At 34.3% G+C, this 18374-nt stretch overlaps 1 protein-coding gene across 3 annotated transcripts in view; it reads right to left on the reverse strand.

The window, feature by feature from the left end:
* EML5 (EMAP like 5) overlaps positions 1-18374 on the reverse strand; it is a 197919-nt gene that overhangs the window by 141203 nt on the left and 38342 nt on the right. For all 3 annotated transcript variants that reach the window (XM_044664992.1, XM_044664993.1, XM_044664994.1), the window contains exons 7-10: positions 18079-18280; positions 13664-13801; positions 4609-4865; positions 2728-2940 (exon numbers count right to left, since the gene is read on the reverse strand). In XM_044664992.1, the coding sequence (XP_044520927.1) occupies positions 2728-2940; positions 4609-4865; positions 13664-13801; positions 18079-18280 (810 nt within the window). The remainder of the gene's footprint in view (positions 1-2727; positions 2941-4608; positions 4866-13663; positions 13802-18078; positions 18281-18374) is intronic.

An 18374-nucleotide genomic window follows, 5' to 3' on the forward strand; every position in this document is an offset into this window, starting at 1 on the left:
CATATCAGCCTTTATCATTTATGAACATAACACTCCTATGCAAGGCTTCATCTTGTTCCATTATCTTTCCTCTGAATATTATACCTCCTTTTTCACTTTACTATTTTCTATTCACCCAGTCAAAACTAACTTTTTTAATTGACTCTTAACACACCTTTTATACCTAATCAGTCATCAAATTCTTTCCATAAAAACTCTAGTATTCTATTTCCACTTACACTACCCTAGTACAAGCCTTTATTACCACCCATATAAACTATTGCAGCAGGCCCTAACAGGGAATTCTGCCTCTCATCTTCTCCCAACTCATCTTTCATACTACTCTCATATTTCTTTTCCTGATGCAATATTCTAATCATGTCACCTCTCTGCTTAAAGGTCTTCAGAGACTGCCTATAATCATCTAGCCACAAAGCTCAAATTTTTCTATTTAACATTCAAGCACCTCTATCATCTGATGCCACCTTACATTTCCAGGTTTATTTCATACTCCTCTTCATGTGTTTTATGTACTTCTTCTTTTGCCAGACCAGTCTATGTTTTATGTCCTGAAAACATATTTGTTTGTCTCCATCTCTTTTGATCACATTAAATGCTATACCAGGAAAAGTCCTCCCCTATTCTGTAGCTGCCATATTTCTATCTATCTTTTGAAACATAATTCAAATGTCACCTTTTCCATAAACTCTTCCATGTATTCTGTTAGAAATGACCTTCACAAAGTACTTTTTCACCTCTCTAATGAACTTGTGTATTCCAGCCAATAGACAATAAGCTCTAGCAAGTCTAAGAAAATATTTCACTGAAATTTATCTCCCCCAATATTTAGCATAGTTCTCAGGAAAAACCCAAATGTTTAGTAAATATTTCTTTAGTTTTCATTGGTGAATTATTTCTATTGAAATCCTACCCATCCTTCAATGCCCACACATATGCCAATTTGCTTTTGGAATCTTTCCTGATCTATTCAATCTGAGCTAATCTTTCTTTCCTTGGATTTTTTTATTATCATTTTGGTTTATAACATTTTTTACACATATTCTATTCTTTAAGTAGCTATTTATGTTCATTTAAAATCTATTCCACTAGATTATTATATTTTAGAGTACCAGGTCTATATTTTATTCATCCTTGTATATTCTAATCCCTTGCACTTTAATCTGTATCTAGCTAAATACTTCAAGAGTCTGGTATTTAATCAGTGTGATCACTCCTTTATTGACGCAAATTGCAACTTTTTTTAGCAGATGATCTTTACAAGTAGCCGTAAATGAAAAATTCATCCACTTATGATCAATGGGTCAACTAATTCTAGTGAAATAAACCCAGCTTCAGAGACAAACAATTGAAAAGTATGCTCAACTTCAAAGTCTTTCAAATTTGGTAGGATCTCTCAGACACTGAATGATCTTCAAAAACTCAGGGTTATCTCAACACAAGGAGAGGAACCTTTACATAGTGTGAGGTAAATAAACATTTGATAAATTTATTTTAGGATAGTAAATGAATTTCCATTAGGTCTGGGTTCAGTTTTCTTAAGATCTATCTCCATATTCACATGCAAATTCAATATACATGGACATATATTTTAAAATTGAAAAATATAAAATGATTATTTCCTCTATTTTTTCTCCTGCAGAACATAAAATGAGACTATGAAATAATGGATTCTAATCCTGAAGTACATTAATTACATTCCTTATCTCTCCCTTAGGGACACACAAAATAAAACCAATTTAAAGGGATGTAAAAGGTATTTGAATAAATCTAATAAGGAGCTTATGAAAACTATTTAACAAATTAAAATATTACTTAGAACATTCTCTTAAATGGTTACATTTATAAAACACTTCATAATCAACAAAAGCTTCCTATGTATTATTTCAGTTTGAAGGTCACAACTATGTCAAGAAAGTAGGTATAGTATTATTTCTGACATTTCATGGTTTAGGAAACTGAAGCAATGACAAGTCCATCATATTCATACCATCCACAAGTGACAAAGTTGGGTTTCTAGATCAAATCCAACCATCTTTTCACTATATCATCCTGCCTTTTATACACATTTTGCGTACATTAAAGCATATGACAAATATTTGTCACATTAATACATGATCAAATGAATGTACAACTCATGAGAGTACAGTAATTTATCAATATAGACCCACGTGGATTATGCATTTTTTAAGTTAATGGGACAATACTATAAAAAGAAGACTGATTTCCCATAACTAAGAATATATGCATTTTATATTTTATGTCCTAATAAAATTTTCAGGAAGCAAAATTCCTAAAGAATTCAGCATATAAAATTTTTCTTAAAGGGGCAGCTGGGTAGCTCAGTGGATTGAGAGCCATGCCTAGAGACGGGAGGTCCTAGGTTCAAATCTGGCCTCAGACACTTCCCAGCTGTGTGACCCTGGGCAAGTCACTTGACCCCCATTGCCTACCCTTACCACTCTTCCACCTATAAGTCAATACACAGAAGTTAAGGGTTTAAAATAAAAAAAAAATTTTCTTAAATAAAAACAATTCTAGTTTTAATGTTCTAGTTAATTTTAGTCTATTAAAATTTCTACTTTTATTACTTTTTCCCAAAAAAACCCCAAGTAATCCAAAAACATTTTTGAAAAAGATTATAAACCCTTTTATTTACTTCAAGTTGAATTTCTTGCAAGAATTTAACATTGTACAACAATAACAGACAGGATATTTGATAATAGATACCTTTTCTTAAACAAGGATATCGAAATAGTTTTATAATTCCATAGTCATCAGCAGTAACTAAAACTTGGCCAATAAAATTTCCATCTACAGAATTTATATCATTGATATCAGAATACTTGGGCCAAATTCCATTAACTTCAAGGCCCGAAACACAAGTCCATGAAGCCCATTGAACACCTTTCATTTCTTCTTTATTTGTCACTTCTTTTCCACCTAAAATCAAATCAAATTTTATTTTTAAAACTCACTTCAGTTGTCTTTCCCTCCATCTAATATAACCTAAAGCACTATGAATCTTCCCATCCTAGTTAGAGTAGAACATGCAAGAGTGTGATTGTATACTTTGGAAGAAGGAAGAGATGACAGGTTAAGATACGAAAGAACTAAAAAAAATGACAAACTAATTTATAGTTTTAACTTCAAAAACTCAAAGATGCATGGGGTAGTCAAGGCAACTGTGGAAAGCAAAACTAAGTCTATTATAATTGAAGTACATAAAACACTGTATTGGTGTGAGTCACAAGGAAGAAGAACCATGTTAGTGGCAACTCAGGAGTCAAATAAAAAATTCAGGAGTTGGGCTTTAAAAAAAAAAAAAGACTGGGGGCAGCTCAATGTCTTAGTAGATAAAGAGGCAGGCCTAGAGACCAGGCAGTCATGAGTTCAAATTTGGCCTGAGACACTTCCTAGCTGTATGACCCTGGGCAAGTCATCTAACCCCCATTGCCTAGCCCATACTGTTTTTCTATCTTGGAACCAATACATAGTATTGATTCTAAATGGAAGGTAAGGATTTTAGGGTTAAAAAATAGGACTGAAAGAAAAAGACCAAAATAAAAAGCCAAGAAACAAAAGTAGTGGATATTAAAATCAACCTTTTAGGCAAGCGATTTTTATAGACTCTGAATTATGTTCAGAATTCAGATTATTTTTGTATTTAGGTTACTAATGGAAGAAAATGGTGCAAAATATAAGCTCATTATCTTATATAAGACATTTTTAAGAAACAAGGAGCAGTTTATTTAAGTATTATACTAAGCTAAACAATTATAAAGACTTTTTGATAATGATGCTTACTTCAATTCTACTTAACTTCTGTAAGAAAAAAATGTTCATTACTTAAATTTTGTAAGAGAAAATGTCCATGCCATTCAAATTTAGTTATATTTTCAAAATAAGTTATGCTTACAATTTCACATGGACCTTTTTAAAGTTTACTAAGCTGACTCCATTCTACCAGGATTCAAATGTTCATCTAAGATACATTTTCTATTTGTTAATTAATGTCAGATAAAGAAAAACACACTTGCAATCCTATTCAAAACATAGTGGAATTCTACTATAACTACATTTATTGTACATTTGAATTGGCATGAGGTGAGTTTATCTGGGATCTTATTCAAAGATTTAGTTAACTTATTAACAAAAAGATCCCATTATAATGTTTTTTCATCTGTGAAATGTGTTAAGACTATATGATTTTTTTTTATACTCTTACTTTCTGGGTTAGAATTGAGACTGAGTATCAGGTAGGTACTGATAGAAGAGTGGTAAGGACTAGACAGTTGGTATTAAGGGCCACATAGCTAGGAAGTATCTGAGGCTAGTTTTGAAGCTAGGACCTCCTGTCTCCAGGCCTTTCTCTATCCATTTAGCCAACCAGCTGCTCCTGGACTAAATGATTTTAAAAATATCTTTCAGTTCCATGAGTGTTCTTACTTCTAATTTAGACCTAACTAGACCTCAAAGGCATTGTGGTTTTATTAAACACTCTTTGATGAATTAAATATTAATTCTGTTATCCTTCTGATGGCAAATTTTAAAAAATTATAGCTATTCAATAAAACCCATATGGCATATAGTATATTATAAAAACCTTACTTGGCATCCTATAAAACAGTCTTTTTCCACTTCCATCATTAGTCTGTAAATATCTACTGTCTGAAGACCAGTCCAGATGAGTGATGAAACTAAGGGATCCAACACATTCTCCAACTTTTTTATACCGCTGGACAACTCCATAAATATCAACTGAGCTATCATTTGATCCAACAGCAAGGAAAGTCCCATCTGGTGAATATTTTAATTCATGAATAGCCTCCTTCCTGTCTTTAATGTGAACAACTTCTGTCATATCTCTATAAAAGAGAAAGAAAATTTGCCAGATACATGAAATGGCAAGTCACTCTACTGTTAATTCAGTTTTGAAATTTGTGTGTAATGAAATATGACTGAGGATATAATGAAAATGGTAAATAAGAAAAATTTAAAAGACATAATGCAGAAACATCCACCTTGAATTAATACAAATGACAAGTAGAATAATATATGCAATTCAGTTTATACTTTACAATTTAAAATATTTTTAGGCATACTCAATAAATATATTAATGTCATACCAAGCAGGGACTTGGTAAACACAGAAAAAGAATGAAACAATAAGATTAAAAAAATGTAATATACATATTATTTGGTAATTATCACATAAATTCTCTAAATACCAATATCTTAATATAAAGACTATGATTTTTAAATACTAAAATTAAAAATTATATACATAGTACTCCATAGTATCAAGACAAAGATGAAAAGTAAATTCATAGAAATATTTTTAAAAAGGCATGAATTGCTTCACCAGTGGCAATATATGTGTATACATATATATATACATATGCATATGTGTCATGATATAGCTTTTCCTATTTCTGTTATGGAGTATGGAATTTTTTTATATTTCTTTATATTTCACCTCAGATATGCAAGTTCCTCAATATATATTGTCACTCATATTTCCTACCCACAATTGTGGGCTATACTGTGAACTAAAATTAACATTTTATATACCTTATGATTGTATTTAAACTCACAAAAATATTAACAGCTATGGAAATAGATTTTTAATATGACATTAATGGAAAGAATACCTGATGTGCCAAATTGGGAAGGGGACACTTTCACATGCCTGATTTTGGATCTGTCTCACTGACACCTCAACCTTCTTCAGTGCTAGTTACTCTTTATGCTCCATCCGTGCTCACTCCTCTTACTTTGACTCTGTCCTCTCCCTCAGTACTACAGACCAGTGAATATTCTTTTCATACTAGAAAAGCTGGTGGAATCTAAAATAAAGAGTAATATCACTGAATACTTCAAACACAATCTATCAGTTAAAAGATTTGAGTAGTTTTTGAAAGGAGAAATTTATCACCTATAATTCTTAAGGAAAACTTAATAAGTAGGGCCCCCTTATCTGAGGTTTCATTTTCTAGTTTCAGTTATCCACAATTAGCCACAAAGCACTGGATCTCCCATAGTTTCAGTTATCCTGACTGTAAAGTGCCAAGCCAAATGCAGAGATCTGCTAGCAATTTCAGATACCCACTGTCTACCCTGAAGCAATGGGAAGTTTGCCCATGGCAAATGTTTGCTTCTCTTGCAGATGTTCTCTTCTGCTTTACCTTTCATTTTTTGGTGGGGAGGGGCACAGCTCTGCTGAGGTCTAAGTCAAAGGACAGGAGAGGGGAGAGAGCAAATATATATGGGGTCAACATCTATTTGCATATACCTGTGGTTGGTCTTGAAATATATCCTTGGAGATATGGGGGCCCTACTTACATGGGCAAGAACTAGACATTGTATTTAGGCTTTCAGAAAGAGAATGACGACGTTTCGTATCAAAGGGATCTTCTTTAAAAAAAGTTAAAATCATCATGAGGTAGAAAAAGTGGTTTTAAGATAAAAAAAGGTTCAAAAAGGAAAAAAAGGATAGCACCTCATATTGTTTAAGGCATTTCTAAATTATCTAGAAATATAAAATAAAAGGCATTTTTGGCTTGCCAGGACTGCACATGCCATTACATTCTTTTAAGTTGCTAAAAAAATACAATGATGAGATTATTGAAACAAAGTGCCAAAAGATCTCATAAAGCTACTTGAATGAGGCAAAGAAGTAGATGAGCCTTACTGTGGAACTTTGAGAGAGAAGGAAACAAATACAAAATACAGATGGATTCTAAGCTAGTAATTATTTACTCAAAAGAGATACTTAGGAGCTGAGCTTTAAGAATCTTGTCTGAAGTTGTTAATGGCCAAAAAGGCAAAAAATGGTCAATATTAATTATCATGAAAGACAAAGAAACATAATATATAAAGCATTATCTGTAATTTGAACAAAATAAGAATGAGCCTGACTCTAGAATACTTTTAAGCAATGTTCTTTAAACTCTTTGGTATGGCATTTATTAAAACTTTTTATAATCTAGCTCCCACTTATCATTCAAATTTTATTTTACATTATTCTTCTTCACATATATATTTTTACTCTAAATGTTCTACTTGCCCAAATGTACCAGGCTGTCATAAACTAGACATTTGTTCTTACTCTTCCATATCTTGTACAATGTCAACTCCAGCTTAACTTGCTTACAAACATTTTATTTTTTTCCCAAGGTCTGGCTAAAATATCATTCACTGGGGCAGCTGAGTAACTCAGTAGATTGAGTATCAGGCCTAGAAATGGGAAGTCCTTAGTTCAAATTGGTCTCAGACACTTCCTAGTTGTGTGACCCTTGGCAAGTCACTTAATCTCCATTGCTTAGCCCTTATCGCTCTTCTGCCTTGAAACCAATATACAGTATTGATTCTAAGATGGAAGGTAAGGGTTTAAAAATAAATAAAATAAAAATAAAATATCATTTACTTCCTTTCTTTTTCCCATGACTTCCTCAACTGGAATCCAATTTCACAGGCATTTTACTCATTTTATTTATATCATATTTCTCTACATCTATGTTTTACTACTCCTACAAAACAGTCAAAAATACCATGACTTACTTATCTTCGTTTATCTCACTCCTGTGACCCTGTACTAAATGTGTTAGGTATTTCACTAACATTAGCTGAAATAAATGTAGAATAAATGAAAAAAGTACAAAGAAGGATAATTAAAATAATTAAAGTAAAATATTGGATAGAAGTTACTACGAAAGAATTCTAACCTTAAATTGATTAGGATACTTCAATCAGAAAATGTAGCAACTCAAATTAAAATGATAAAAATCATGACAGGTCACACCTATCATCATTTATATTATCCCCAATTCCTTCATCTTTTAGTTTCTCATGAAAAAGTGACCTTTTCCCTTTCTACTTTTACTCTTGATCTCAACCCTTCCTATATTCTCCAGGAGACTATCTCCCACAATCATCATTATTCTATCTCAATAAATTTCTATTTGTCCATAGTTATCAGCTACTTCCCTGCTCCTACAAACATACCCACATTTTCCCTATCCTTAAAAAATTCTCACTAACCTCTAACATCTCCTAACTTTATTAGCTTTTATTTTATGCTTTTAATATTTAATTCCTTTATTCATCATAACCTCATTGCCCCTACCTTCTCTACTCTCATTCACTTCAAATTTTTGTAATGTGGCTTGTAATCTCATCACTCATATGAAATTATTCTCTTTAATTACCAATAATCTCTTAATTATCAAAGGTCTTTTCTCAGTGCTCATCTTTCTCAGACTCTCAACAGAATCTGACATTGATCACCACTTTTTTTCTCTGAATTTTCATGTTGTTTCATCATCTATAGATATACTTCAAGGCTTTCTTACTTACTGATGTCATCTGCTTCCAGAGGTCTAATTATCATTTCTATGTTGATGACTACTAAATCTATAGATCTAATCTTAGTCTCTCTCTTGTTCCAGTCAATTGTTTATCAAACTGGATATCTTATAGATAAGTCAAAACACATCATGCCTAAAACTTATTATCTTTCACCTACCCCCCAAATCTGAACTTCCCTATTTTTGTCAAAGACACAATAATCCAACAAGTCACCTAGATTTTAAGCTTTGTAATCAAACTATTCCTCAACCTTGCATATTTAATCAGTTGTTAAAATTTTGTTTCTACTTTTAAAACATCTCATGCCCCTCCCCCACCCCGTTTCTTTTAATCACATTCTTGTTCAGACACTAATCACTCCCTATCAGGACTTTTACAATAGCCCTCATCATAACTGGTATCCTTGATGCAAGTTTCTCTCTTCTTCAATCTAAACTCCATGTAAATGCTAAAGGGCTGCTCTTAAAACACAGGTCTAACCATTCCACTTCCCAACTCAAACTAAAATGGTTTCCTATTGGCTCTAAGATCAACTGTAAACTACTGTTGTAAAGGGCTTTAAAAACCAAACAGTAGTTTACCTGAGGTTGGTGAAGGAGTATTTGTGAGTGGTGAGCAGGCTGAAGAATTGAGCAGTTTGAGGGAAAGTCAACGGGTATGTTGGAGTCACTTATTATGAGGGTAAGAGTTAGGAAGGAGAAGCAAATTGTAAGTCAGGTATTGAATTCATTGAGGAAGGAAGGAGATCTATAGGTAATGACTATCAGGATTTCAATTGGGTGGAAGATATGAATAGCATGAACCACCAAGAAAGAGAAGTTAATGAGTGATGGAGGAAGGAAGAGAATCTTGGGAACAGTGAGGAGCACCTTGCCTGCCTTGACCAATAAGTCAAGGAGAATGAGTGAAGGTATATTCAATACTGGTAAGGGTGGCCAGAGAGGTTGTGTAATCAGAGGATAGCCAGGTTGCAGTAAGAATGGGAGAAGAATAAATTAAAGATGAAGAGAAGTTTAATTGCCCATAGAACAACCTCTAACGGACACAGTGGAAGATCTGGGTGATATTTGGTGAAAACTGTGGGGGTAGAAGGGTTGAGGAAGATGGTAATGAGGAACTGAGTCTTGGGGAATAGAAAATGGAGTTTGGACAATGATCTCTAGAAGTTCAGAGTTATATCCATGCTCATATCTCTCCTGTCTCCATGTCTAATTTCCTGGACATTTCAACTGCCTTCTTACCTTATAGATGTCTCTACTCTTGCAATCATCTTCTCTAACTGGTGAGTTCTTGCCTAGAACCACCATTTGATGAAGTGTTCAGGCCATGCATGCACACTTCTCTTCAGGCTCCATTTGTAATTCTCTAGATTTACCATCTTCTCCAAAATCCTGCTTCCCACTCCACCTCTCCTCCTTCACCTTCTAAGTCTCTTTTGTGTACTGTCTTCCTTCATTAAAATATAAGCTCCTTGAAGTAGAGTTTGTCTTTTTAGCTGGCAATTCTATTTCTTACACTTAGCATAGTGCCTGGCATACAGTAAGTGCTTAATAAATGTTCTAGCTGTTTACCTAATCTGATACTCAAATGAGAGATCTACATATAGTTCATCACTGAACCCCAATATGAAGCCTTTAAGCTTATGCTTCACTGTTATAATCTTCAAGAATTCAGGAAACCACTATCCACAATGAAATATCAGAAAACTTTAGCATGACTATACACATACACCCCTATACACCTATGTACACATACATACAAAGGTGGGAAGACCCTTGGTCTGATTCACTCTGAAAAGTTTTATTTTTTAAGTCTTCCCTCTGAGTATTTTGCTCCTTCCTTGTAATCATATGATTGGTTATATTCCATTCTATGATTTTGCTAGTCATTCTGTATCCATTCCCACAAAGATTATTTAAAGAACACTGCACTCGAGTTTAGCTTTATATAAAGCAGACAGAAATCAAGAAACAGCTGTGAACAGACAAGTTTGTACTGAACTTTTAAGATATAGCAAAAATGTATGTTTATGTCTCTGAGTATGTTACCAGATTAATTTGAATGGCTGCCCATCCAGCTGCATGCAATATTTTATTATTCACTTTTTTTTCAGTGTAAGATGGTTTTACTAATCTCTTTCACAATGCACTGGATTTCACTGAAGATGTGTGTTCTGGGATTTGACACAATTAGAACACTATCATCTATGAAAAGTGGCATTTGGAAAATCTCAGGATTTATAGTAGCACCTCTTTCTTTTGTGTGCTTTGAAAAAAAGACTATGCTGGGGAACTACATCCCCCAGCATTCTCTGCAACTTTAAGACAAACTGTATGCTGGGGAACTACATCCCCTAGCATATCCTACACCTCCCAGGTTTCTCTTCCCCCTCTGTCCTGATGTAGGTCTATAAATGGACCAATCCCACACAAAGGGTGGGGGGAACTTTTGAATAGGATTTTTGATCTTCTTGAGCTAAGGGCAAGAGCAGGAGCTTGCCGGAACAAAGACCTTTTCTTTATTATTAAAGATCTTTTTTTTTTTGCTCTATCCTCTCCCTTTTTATTATTTTACTCATTACTTTCATGTAGACTTTGCAACAGTTTTTTTTTCATGACATGGCAAACTGCATAGGTAAACATGTCTCACTATTTTAAACTTTATTTAACATCACACCTCAGTAGATCATTAAACAAACCTATCTTTGCATAATATACTATAGAGGATCCTGGACAAGCATAGGAAAACTATTAGAGAAGAGTCCTCAAGGCCAAATTTTGTTTTACCAACTCAATATTTTTTTTTATTTTAAACCCTTAACTTCTGTGTATTGACTTATAGGTGGAAGAGTGGTAAGGGTAGGCAATGGGGGTCAAGTGACTTGCCCAGGGTCACACAGCTGGGAAGTGTCTGAGGCCGGACTTGAACCTAGGACTTCCCGTCTCTAGGCCTGGCTCTCAATCCACTGAGCTACCCAGCTGCCGCCCCAACTCAATATTTTTTAGAAATCAATAAATTTTAGTGTGAGATCTTACATTCTCTCCCTCATTTAAGGTAACTTGCTTGAAGTTTTATGGGTTAAATTGAGACAAATAAAGGAAATGATAATTTTCACAGGTAGCCAACTTATGGGATTCATCATAAAGAAAAGGCAAAATATAAAAGAGTTCTTAAAAAGAATTAGATAAATCCATGAATAAAAAAGTGCAGCAATGATAATTTTATATTTAAATAGCAACTATAAAGCACTTCACATGTTTTCTCATTTGATCATAACAATCCTCTGGGATAGCTAGTTTAAGTAATCATTTTATACATTATCAATGAGGTTTTTAGGTAAAAATACTGGAATTATTTGCCATTTCAGTCTCCAGTGGAGAAGGCTAAGTGACTTGCCCTGTGGCACACAATTAGTAAGGGTCTAAGACCACATTTAATCTCAGGTCTTCCTGATTCCAGGCCGACTATCCCTCTATCCACTGAGTCACCTATCTATCTCCTATACAAACAGAAGTGACATGCCCAAAGTCACAGTTACTAAGTGTCTGAGGCCTCATTTGAATCTAGGTCTTAATGACTCCAGGCCCAGTGCTCTATCCACTGAGCCATTTAGCTGCTCCAATTTCCCCCACCCCCCCCACAGCTTATTGAGGTTTAGAATAATCAAATAATGTTCCCAAGGTTATAAAGCAAATAAATGACAGGCCTGGGATTTGAGCATAGGTTTCCTAACTCCTAGTCCTCTGCACTTTCCATTATCCTCTGCTAATTTCTCTAAGGCCATGAGAATTTCCCTAGCCACGAGAATGACATTAACATGTGCCATTGTCAGGTACAATATGGGTAAGTCAATTACTAAGAATTTCATGATTGGATATGCTTGATTCTATGATGTAGCAATTCTACCATGACCAATCTTCTCAAATCTTTTCTTTAGTACTTTATACACCATCATTTCAATTCTTTGTTATATGAAGAGCACATAGCAGACTAAACAAGTAGCAGGGTTAGTTGAGTTTTTAGTGAAATAATAGGAATAGTAAAAACTACATATGTGTATGACATTATAAAAATGTGAGCTTAATTGGGTGGAAGTGGAGCTATCTGGCCAGAGAACACACAAATTTAAGAAGCTAAATGAAACGTTGGTAAATAAAACCACTTTCCCACTGTCTGCTCTATTCTATTAAATATATGATCTATAAGAAAAATAAAAAATTGAGTAGGTTAAACAGAAAGAACAGATATCTATGCCAAAATATAATTATCATATAAAAATCCACATATTTTTGTATATTTCTATTTTATAAAATACTAATAATTTCTTCCTGAGGAGAAATTATACAGCTGTTCAATTATAGGTGGTTATCATTATTATTTAGAGAATCCAGTCAATGGCTCAACTGCAAAAAAAAAGAAAACAACTGCTAATACTGTATGTAATAGTATACAAAGCCTTATAAGTTCTATAAGCATTCATCTGATACTTCATTTTAAAAAACCATCTTAGTAAGACAGGGCAGGGAAATTTAATTCATGGAATAAGTTTCCTGAAAATAAATTTACATTTACAAAAAAAATTGAAACTGACTAGAAAAGAATGTTTTAATATCTATGCCATCTACAATAAAAGTTATTATGAAACAAAACTACTAGTTTAAGGAAAATATCTTAGTAAATCTGGGTTTTTGAATGAATGTAATACAAAGCAGTGGCTGGGTGGCAGAATTCATAAAGCACCAGATGAAATAAAAAAGATCTGAGTTCAAATCCAGTCTGATATTTACTAGCTGGGTGATCCTGGGGCAAGTCACTTAGCCCTGTTGGCCTCACTTTCCTCCTTTGTAAAATGAGCTAAAGAAGGAAAAAGCAAGTCTCTCTAGTACTTTTGTCAAGAAAACCCCAAAAGGGGTCACAAGAGTTGGACGCCACTGAAATGAGTGAACAACAACTAGTACAAAGCAAATTGCTTTAGCCAGTTCCAGATTTTCTCCCTGTGAACATAAAGTCACAGAGAAATGTCAAAAAGTTCTTTCCTAAGTTTATAATAGATAAGCTTGTTCTTCCTTTCCAGAGTAAAGAAAGCTGAGTAAAAATCAGTAATATATATGCGGTACAAGTATTAGAAGCATAACTGATAGATATTGTTTACTTGGCTATTACAAACACAAAACCAGAATAATATTCATTTTAAATCTATGAATTATTTAAGTAGTATTTTTTATATTCAATGAAGTTAATACCTAATTTTAGATTGTTAAGAGATTGTATCCATTTTTCTACCTTAATGACATACCTTACTCGAAGTACAGTCAAAGAACCATCCTTCATTCCAAGGGCAAGATGGATTCCATCTGTACTAACAGCTGCACAACGGATTGGTTCCTCCATATTACATCTTGCTATCAATGCATGATCTATTAGGCTCCATATTCTGCAATAAATATTCAACTAATTAAACATAAACATCTAAAGAGGTATTAAATCTTCAAGAAAGGACAATATAATAATCTTATTTTAAGAAATACATTTTACAAATAACCATACTATTTAGCAATGGAATGCTTTTTAATGAAATTGGTGGTGTCATAATTAAACTTTTCTGTTAGAAGCTTGTTTAAAACAATTGGTAGCTATTCAATCAGTTACTTTATAATAGCATTATCTCACTGACATAGCCTCAAGTATTTATTTTAAATTAGTTAAGTTGAAATTTTCTATTTTAACAGAAATTTTTCTGTTTAAGGATCACACAAATTATGCGATTATTTCATGAAACTATGATTTTAGACTGATGCATAACCATAGACTTTCTGTGTACTACCTTGTGTAAGGACAGTTTTGCAAGAGTGGAGCTTTTGGAATGTTCCAATCAGATGAGTGACAGAGCCTGGAACAAAGGATTGTGGGAAAGAAAGAACCCAGAGAGGAGATCTTGAATCTGGGATCTCTGAGGGGAGAGGAAGGACTCCTGGGTACCTTGAGATCTAGAGAAGGCCTCATAAGGATTTCCTTGAGATAATTTTTAGCTACTTGGTATTTATTCTATATATATACTTTTTTGTGTATTTGTTACTTTTAGAACGTAGTACTTCCTGCTGAGTAGAAATTATTTATTATTTTTCTATTGCTTGAACCTAGAACAGTACTTGGAAGATAGTAGATGCTTGACAAATGCTTGACTGATTTATTAATTTCATAATTTAAATGATATCTTCAAAGTTACCAATCCCTTAACTGACAAATCTGATGATCTTTTTTCAGTCCTCTCATCCTTCTCAGTTTCTATGCAGCATTTGTCACTCTCCTCCTATATACTTGTATGTGTGCATGTGCGTGTGTGTGTGTGTGACAACTCCTTATCCTTTTCCTTAGCTGCACCATCAAGTTCTCTAACTATGAAGCCCTGTCCTGCATTCTCTCCTCTTTTCTCTCTATATTCTCTTTCTTGGTGCTTTCTTGCTTGCTTTCAAAGCAGCTAGAGTGCCAAGTTTAGAGACAGAAGTCCTAAATTCAAATTCGGCCTCTGACTTACTAAGTGTGGGATCCTGGGCAAATCACTTAACCTGTCTGCCTCAGTTTCTTCACCTGCAAAATGGGGATGATAATAATAGCACCTACCTCACAGAGTTGTTATGAAGCTCACCAAATGAGATGATAATAAAGCATTTGGCACAGTGCCTGGCATACAGGAATATTCTACAAATGTTGTTATTATTATCATTATCATCATTATTAGTGACATATAGACTCTGAAGAGTTTAGCTATATTCACAAAGATAAATTCCAGATATATATTTTCATTCTTGGTTTCTCATAAGTTCCAATCTTGCACTATAGTCAACTAGACTTTTCTCATTGAATTTCCCTTAGGCTTCTCAAGCTCTGAACTCATGATATTCCCTCCTGCTGCAAGCTCCTCAACCTACCTCTCTTTTGAATTTCCCTATTACTGTCAAGAGCACCACCATCCTGTCTTTAAGGTTAATTCATTTCAGCTTCTCTATAATTTATTTGTTCTTTTATAGTTTTAGAGCTGTTGACTTTTGTTCCTTTTGGTGGCACTTGTATTTTTGAGTTCCAAATAAGTGACTGCTTTAGCAGAGAGTCTCTAGCATGTGCTTTAAATTCAATACCCCATTTGTCTTCTTTAATTCTGTATTGGTAGGTCTGATTTCAAACCTAATTCCTTCTCTTATATAGTTTATTTCCATTGAACTATTTTGAAGTTTCTTGCTATTCTGTGGTCTCTGAGGAATTTGTATTTTGACTGCAAACTCTTTGTTTATTTACTCATTTTTCCATCTGTTTTTATGAGTCTCTCTGCTGCTTTAGCTGCTTGGAAGATGGGTTTATGCCTAGTCTCTCTCTAGGACTATTTACCTTTCAATCTTTTTCTTAAACTTCCAGTAGCTTGCCTTGGTCTTCCTGAATCATTCTTGGCTTCTTTTACTTTCCTGCTTCCTAAACCCTCCCCAGAATTGGCATTTTTTAAAACCCTTACCTTCCATCTTGGAGTCAATACTGTGTATTGGCTCCAAGGCAGAAGAGTGGTAAGGGCTAGGCAATGGGGGTTAAGTGACTTGCCCAGGGTCACACAGCTGGGAAGTGTCTGAGGCCAGATGTGAACCTAGGACCTCTCATCTCTAGGCCCGGCTCTCAATTCACTGAGCCACCCAGCTGTCCCCAGGATTGGCATTTTTAAGCTTTTCTATTTGGGAGGTATTAGGACTCTCTTGGATTCTTGCTTCTAATACATTCCATTGTAAGAGGACTGATAACAACTAAAGGGAAAGCCACCTTCCTCTCTAGCTGACTGCAATCTTGTATCACCTATCACCCTATACCAGTTGCTTTAGCTTTCCTCAGTAGGGTTGGGAAGGATAGTATCCCTCATCTCTTGTGGAGTGATCTGGGGAAAATTTAAGACAAAGTCACTGATGTGGAGTATGGAGACCATAAGAGTACTTAACAGTTGGATCTTAAAACACAAAACCTGTCAGGTTGTTAGTACAGAAAATGATTGGCATGGTTTCAGGGTACTGTCACAGTAGGAATTTAAAGTACATCAGATATCAATGATATCAATACCTTTATTTTTAAAAAATCAGCTTTAATTACCCTATGCCTGATGCATATTTCCTATTTTGGGTATTTTTTTAATTTTGAAAAAAAATTAGGAACATTTATCGATGCAATCAATGATTAATCATAATTTTGGAGGACTTAAGTTTTATTTTATTTAATTGATTCATTAAGAAAAATTTTCCATGGTTACATGATTCATGTTCTTTCTCTCCCCTCCTCCCACCCCTCTCGTGTAGTCAATGCACATTTCTACTGGGTTTTACATGTGTCATTGATCAAGACCTATTTACATACTATCGATATTTGCACTAGGGTGATCGTTTAGAGTCTACACCCCCAATCATATCCTCATCGATCTGGGGATTTTTAGATTGGAGAGATTTGTAGTAAACAACTTCCCGGAAATTTTGCTGATTACATCTCAATTGCAAGGTTTTTGAAGGATGGCCTTAAGATATCTAGGGCCGCTCATTCACTAAAGTGAGGAAAGCAAAAAAAAAAAAAAAAAAAAAAAGGTAATTCTGAGTTAAAAACTAAGGTTAGAGAGGCAGGTTCTAGAAAGATTAAGAAATTAATGGCTTTTCCAATGCCACTGAGCTTCAGCCAGAAATCTTGAGCTTGATTTAGTATCTAGACCAGATCAGACTGGACATGTCTTTATCTATAAACACAATTACCTCTGCTTCCTGAAAAGTGGAGTAAGTACACAGGGTCTAAATAGGAAAAGAAGTCCATTTGTATATTTATTGGAAATAATATATGAATCCAAGAAAAAGGGCTCAGTAAATCATGTAGAAAAAAATTAAAAACATTAAGACCTAGGTAATTTTCCCATTTGTTTTTTTAATCAACTTAAAAAGATAAAAGAAGTTGCTCCTTTAAAGATAAGATGCAGTGTGAGAGAGAAAAGGAAGAACTATGTTCTTTTCTGATGATCAAAGAGTTGAGGCCAAGGGGAATGGTAGCAATGAGCCAGTTAGTGGCATAAGGACTGACTGGTGAGAAGAAAATAGGGCTCATGGAGGCACCATAGACCCATGGTAACACAATCCTGGTGGTAAAAATTGTGGTTTTACTTCAACTGGCTGTAAGGCACAGTAGGTATGGACCAGTAAATCAAGAGGGTAAAGGCTGTAACTTGTTCTGTAAATAGTTTTACTGTCATAGGGTTGTGGCCATATTTAATCAAATCCAAAAACAGGGTGGCAGTGAATGGCAAGCATAATTTATATGCAAATATTAGGTGATAACTGAATCATTGCCATAACCAGAGGCTGACTTCACTGGATTACCACAGATTCAATCAAGAGATTACATACTTATATGTTTATGGATATTCTCAAATATTTTAGGATTTTAATGATTTAGGAGATTCCTCCAACAATGCTAATAATACTCCATTCATGCTTACTCATATGACTTTTGTCCATGCTTTTCCTAACATTCACCATAAGGAGGCCACCAACTTACAAACATAACTTTCAAAACGGTCTATTTGTAACAGTTTCTGGATATATGCCAAATATATACCATAATTCAGGAAGGTTGGAATGTTGTGAAATGTCGCTAAGACTACTCTAAAGATAAATAACTATCTGTACAAATAATTTATAATTTGTTTACCTGACTGACCGGTCATCACTTCCAGTCATAGCTAGAGGTTTAGTCGGATGCACTGCCAAGGCCCAAAGTTCACCTTCACAGTGTCCCTGCATAATGAGGAAAGGCTTATTTCGTTCATGCACCACAATTTCAAAAATTTCACTGTCTTGTGTTCCAACTAGGATATGATCTCCTCGCCAACAAACACTCCTGACAGACAAACCTAGTAAAAAACAAAATGAATTTCATTCTTAATGTGTTGGTGGGACAGGGAGTTGTCCACACAGTATGACTTAAAATCCAAAAGGAGGATCTCT

The sequence above is a fragment of the Gracilinanus agilis genome, chromosome 2 (assembly GCF_016433145.1).
Source record: "Gracilinanus agilis isolate LMUSP501 chromosome 2, AgileGrace, whole genome shotgun sequence".
Lineage (NCBI taxonomy): Eukaryota > Metazoa > Chordata > Mammalia > Didelphimorphia > Didelphidae > Gracilinanus > Gracilinanus agilis.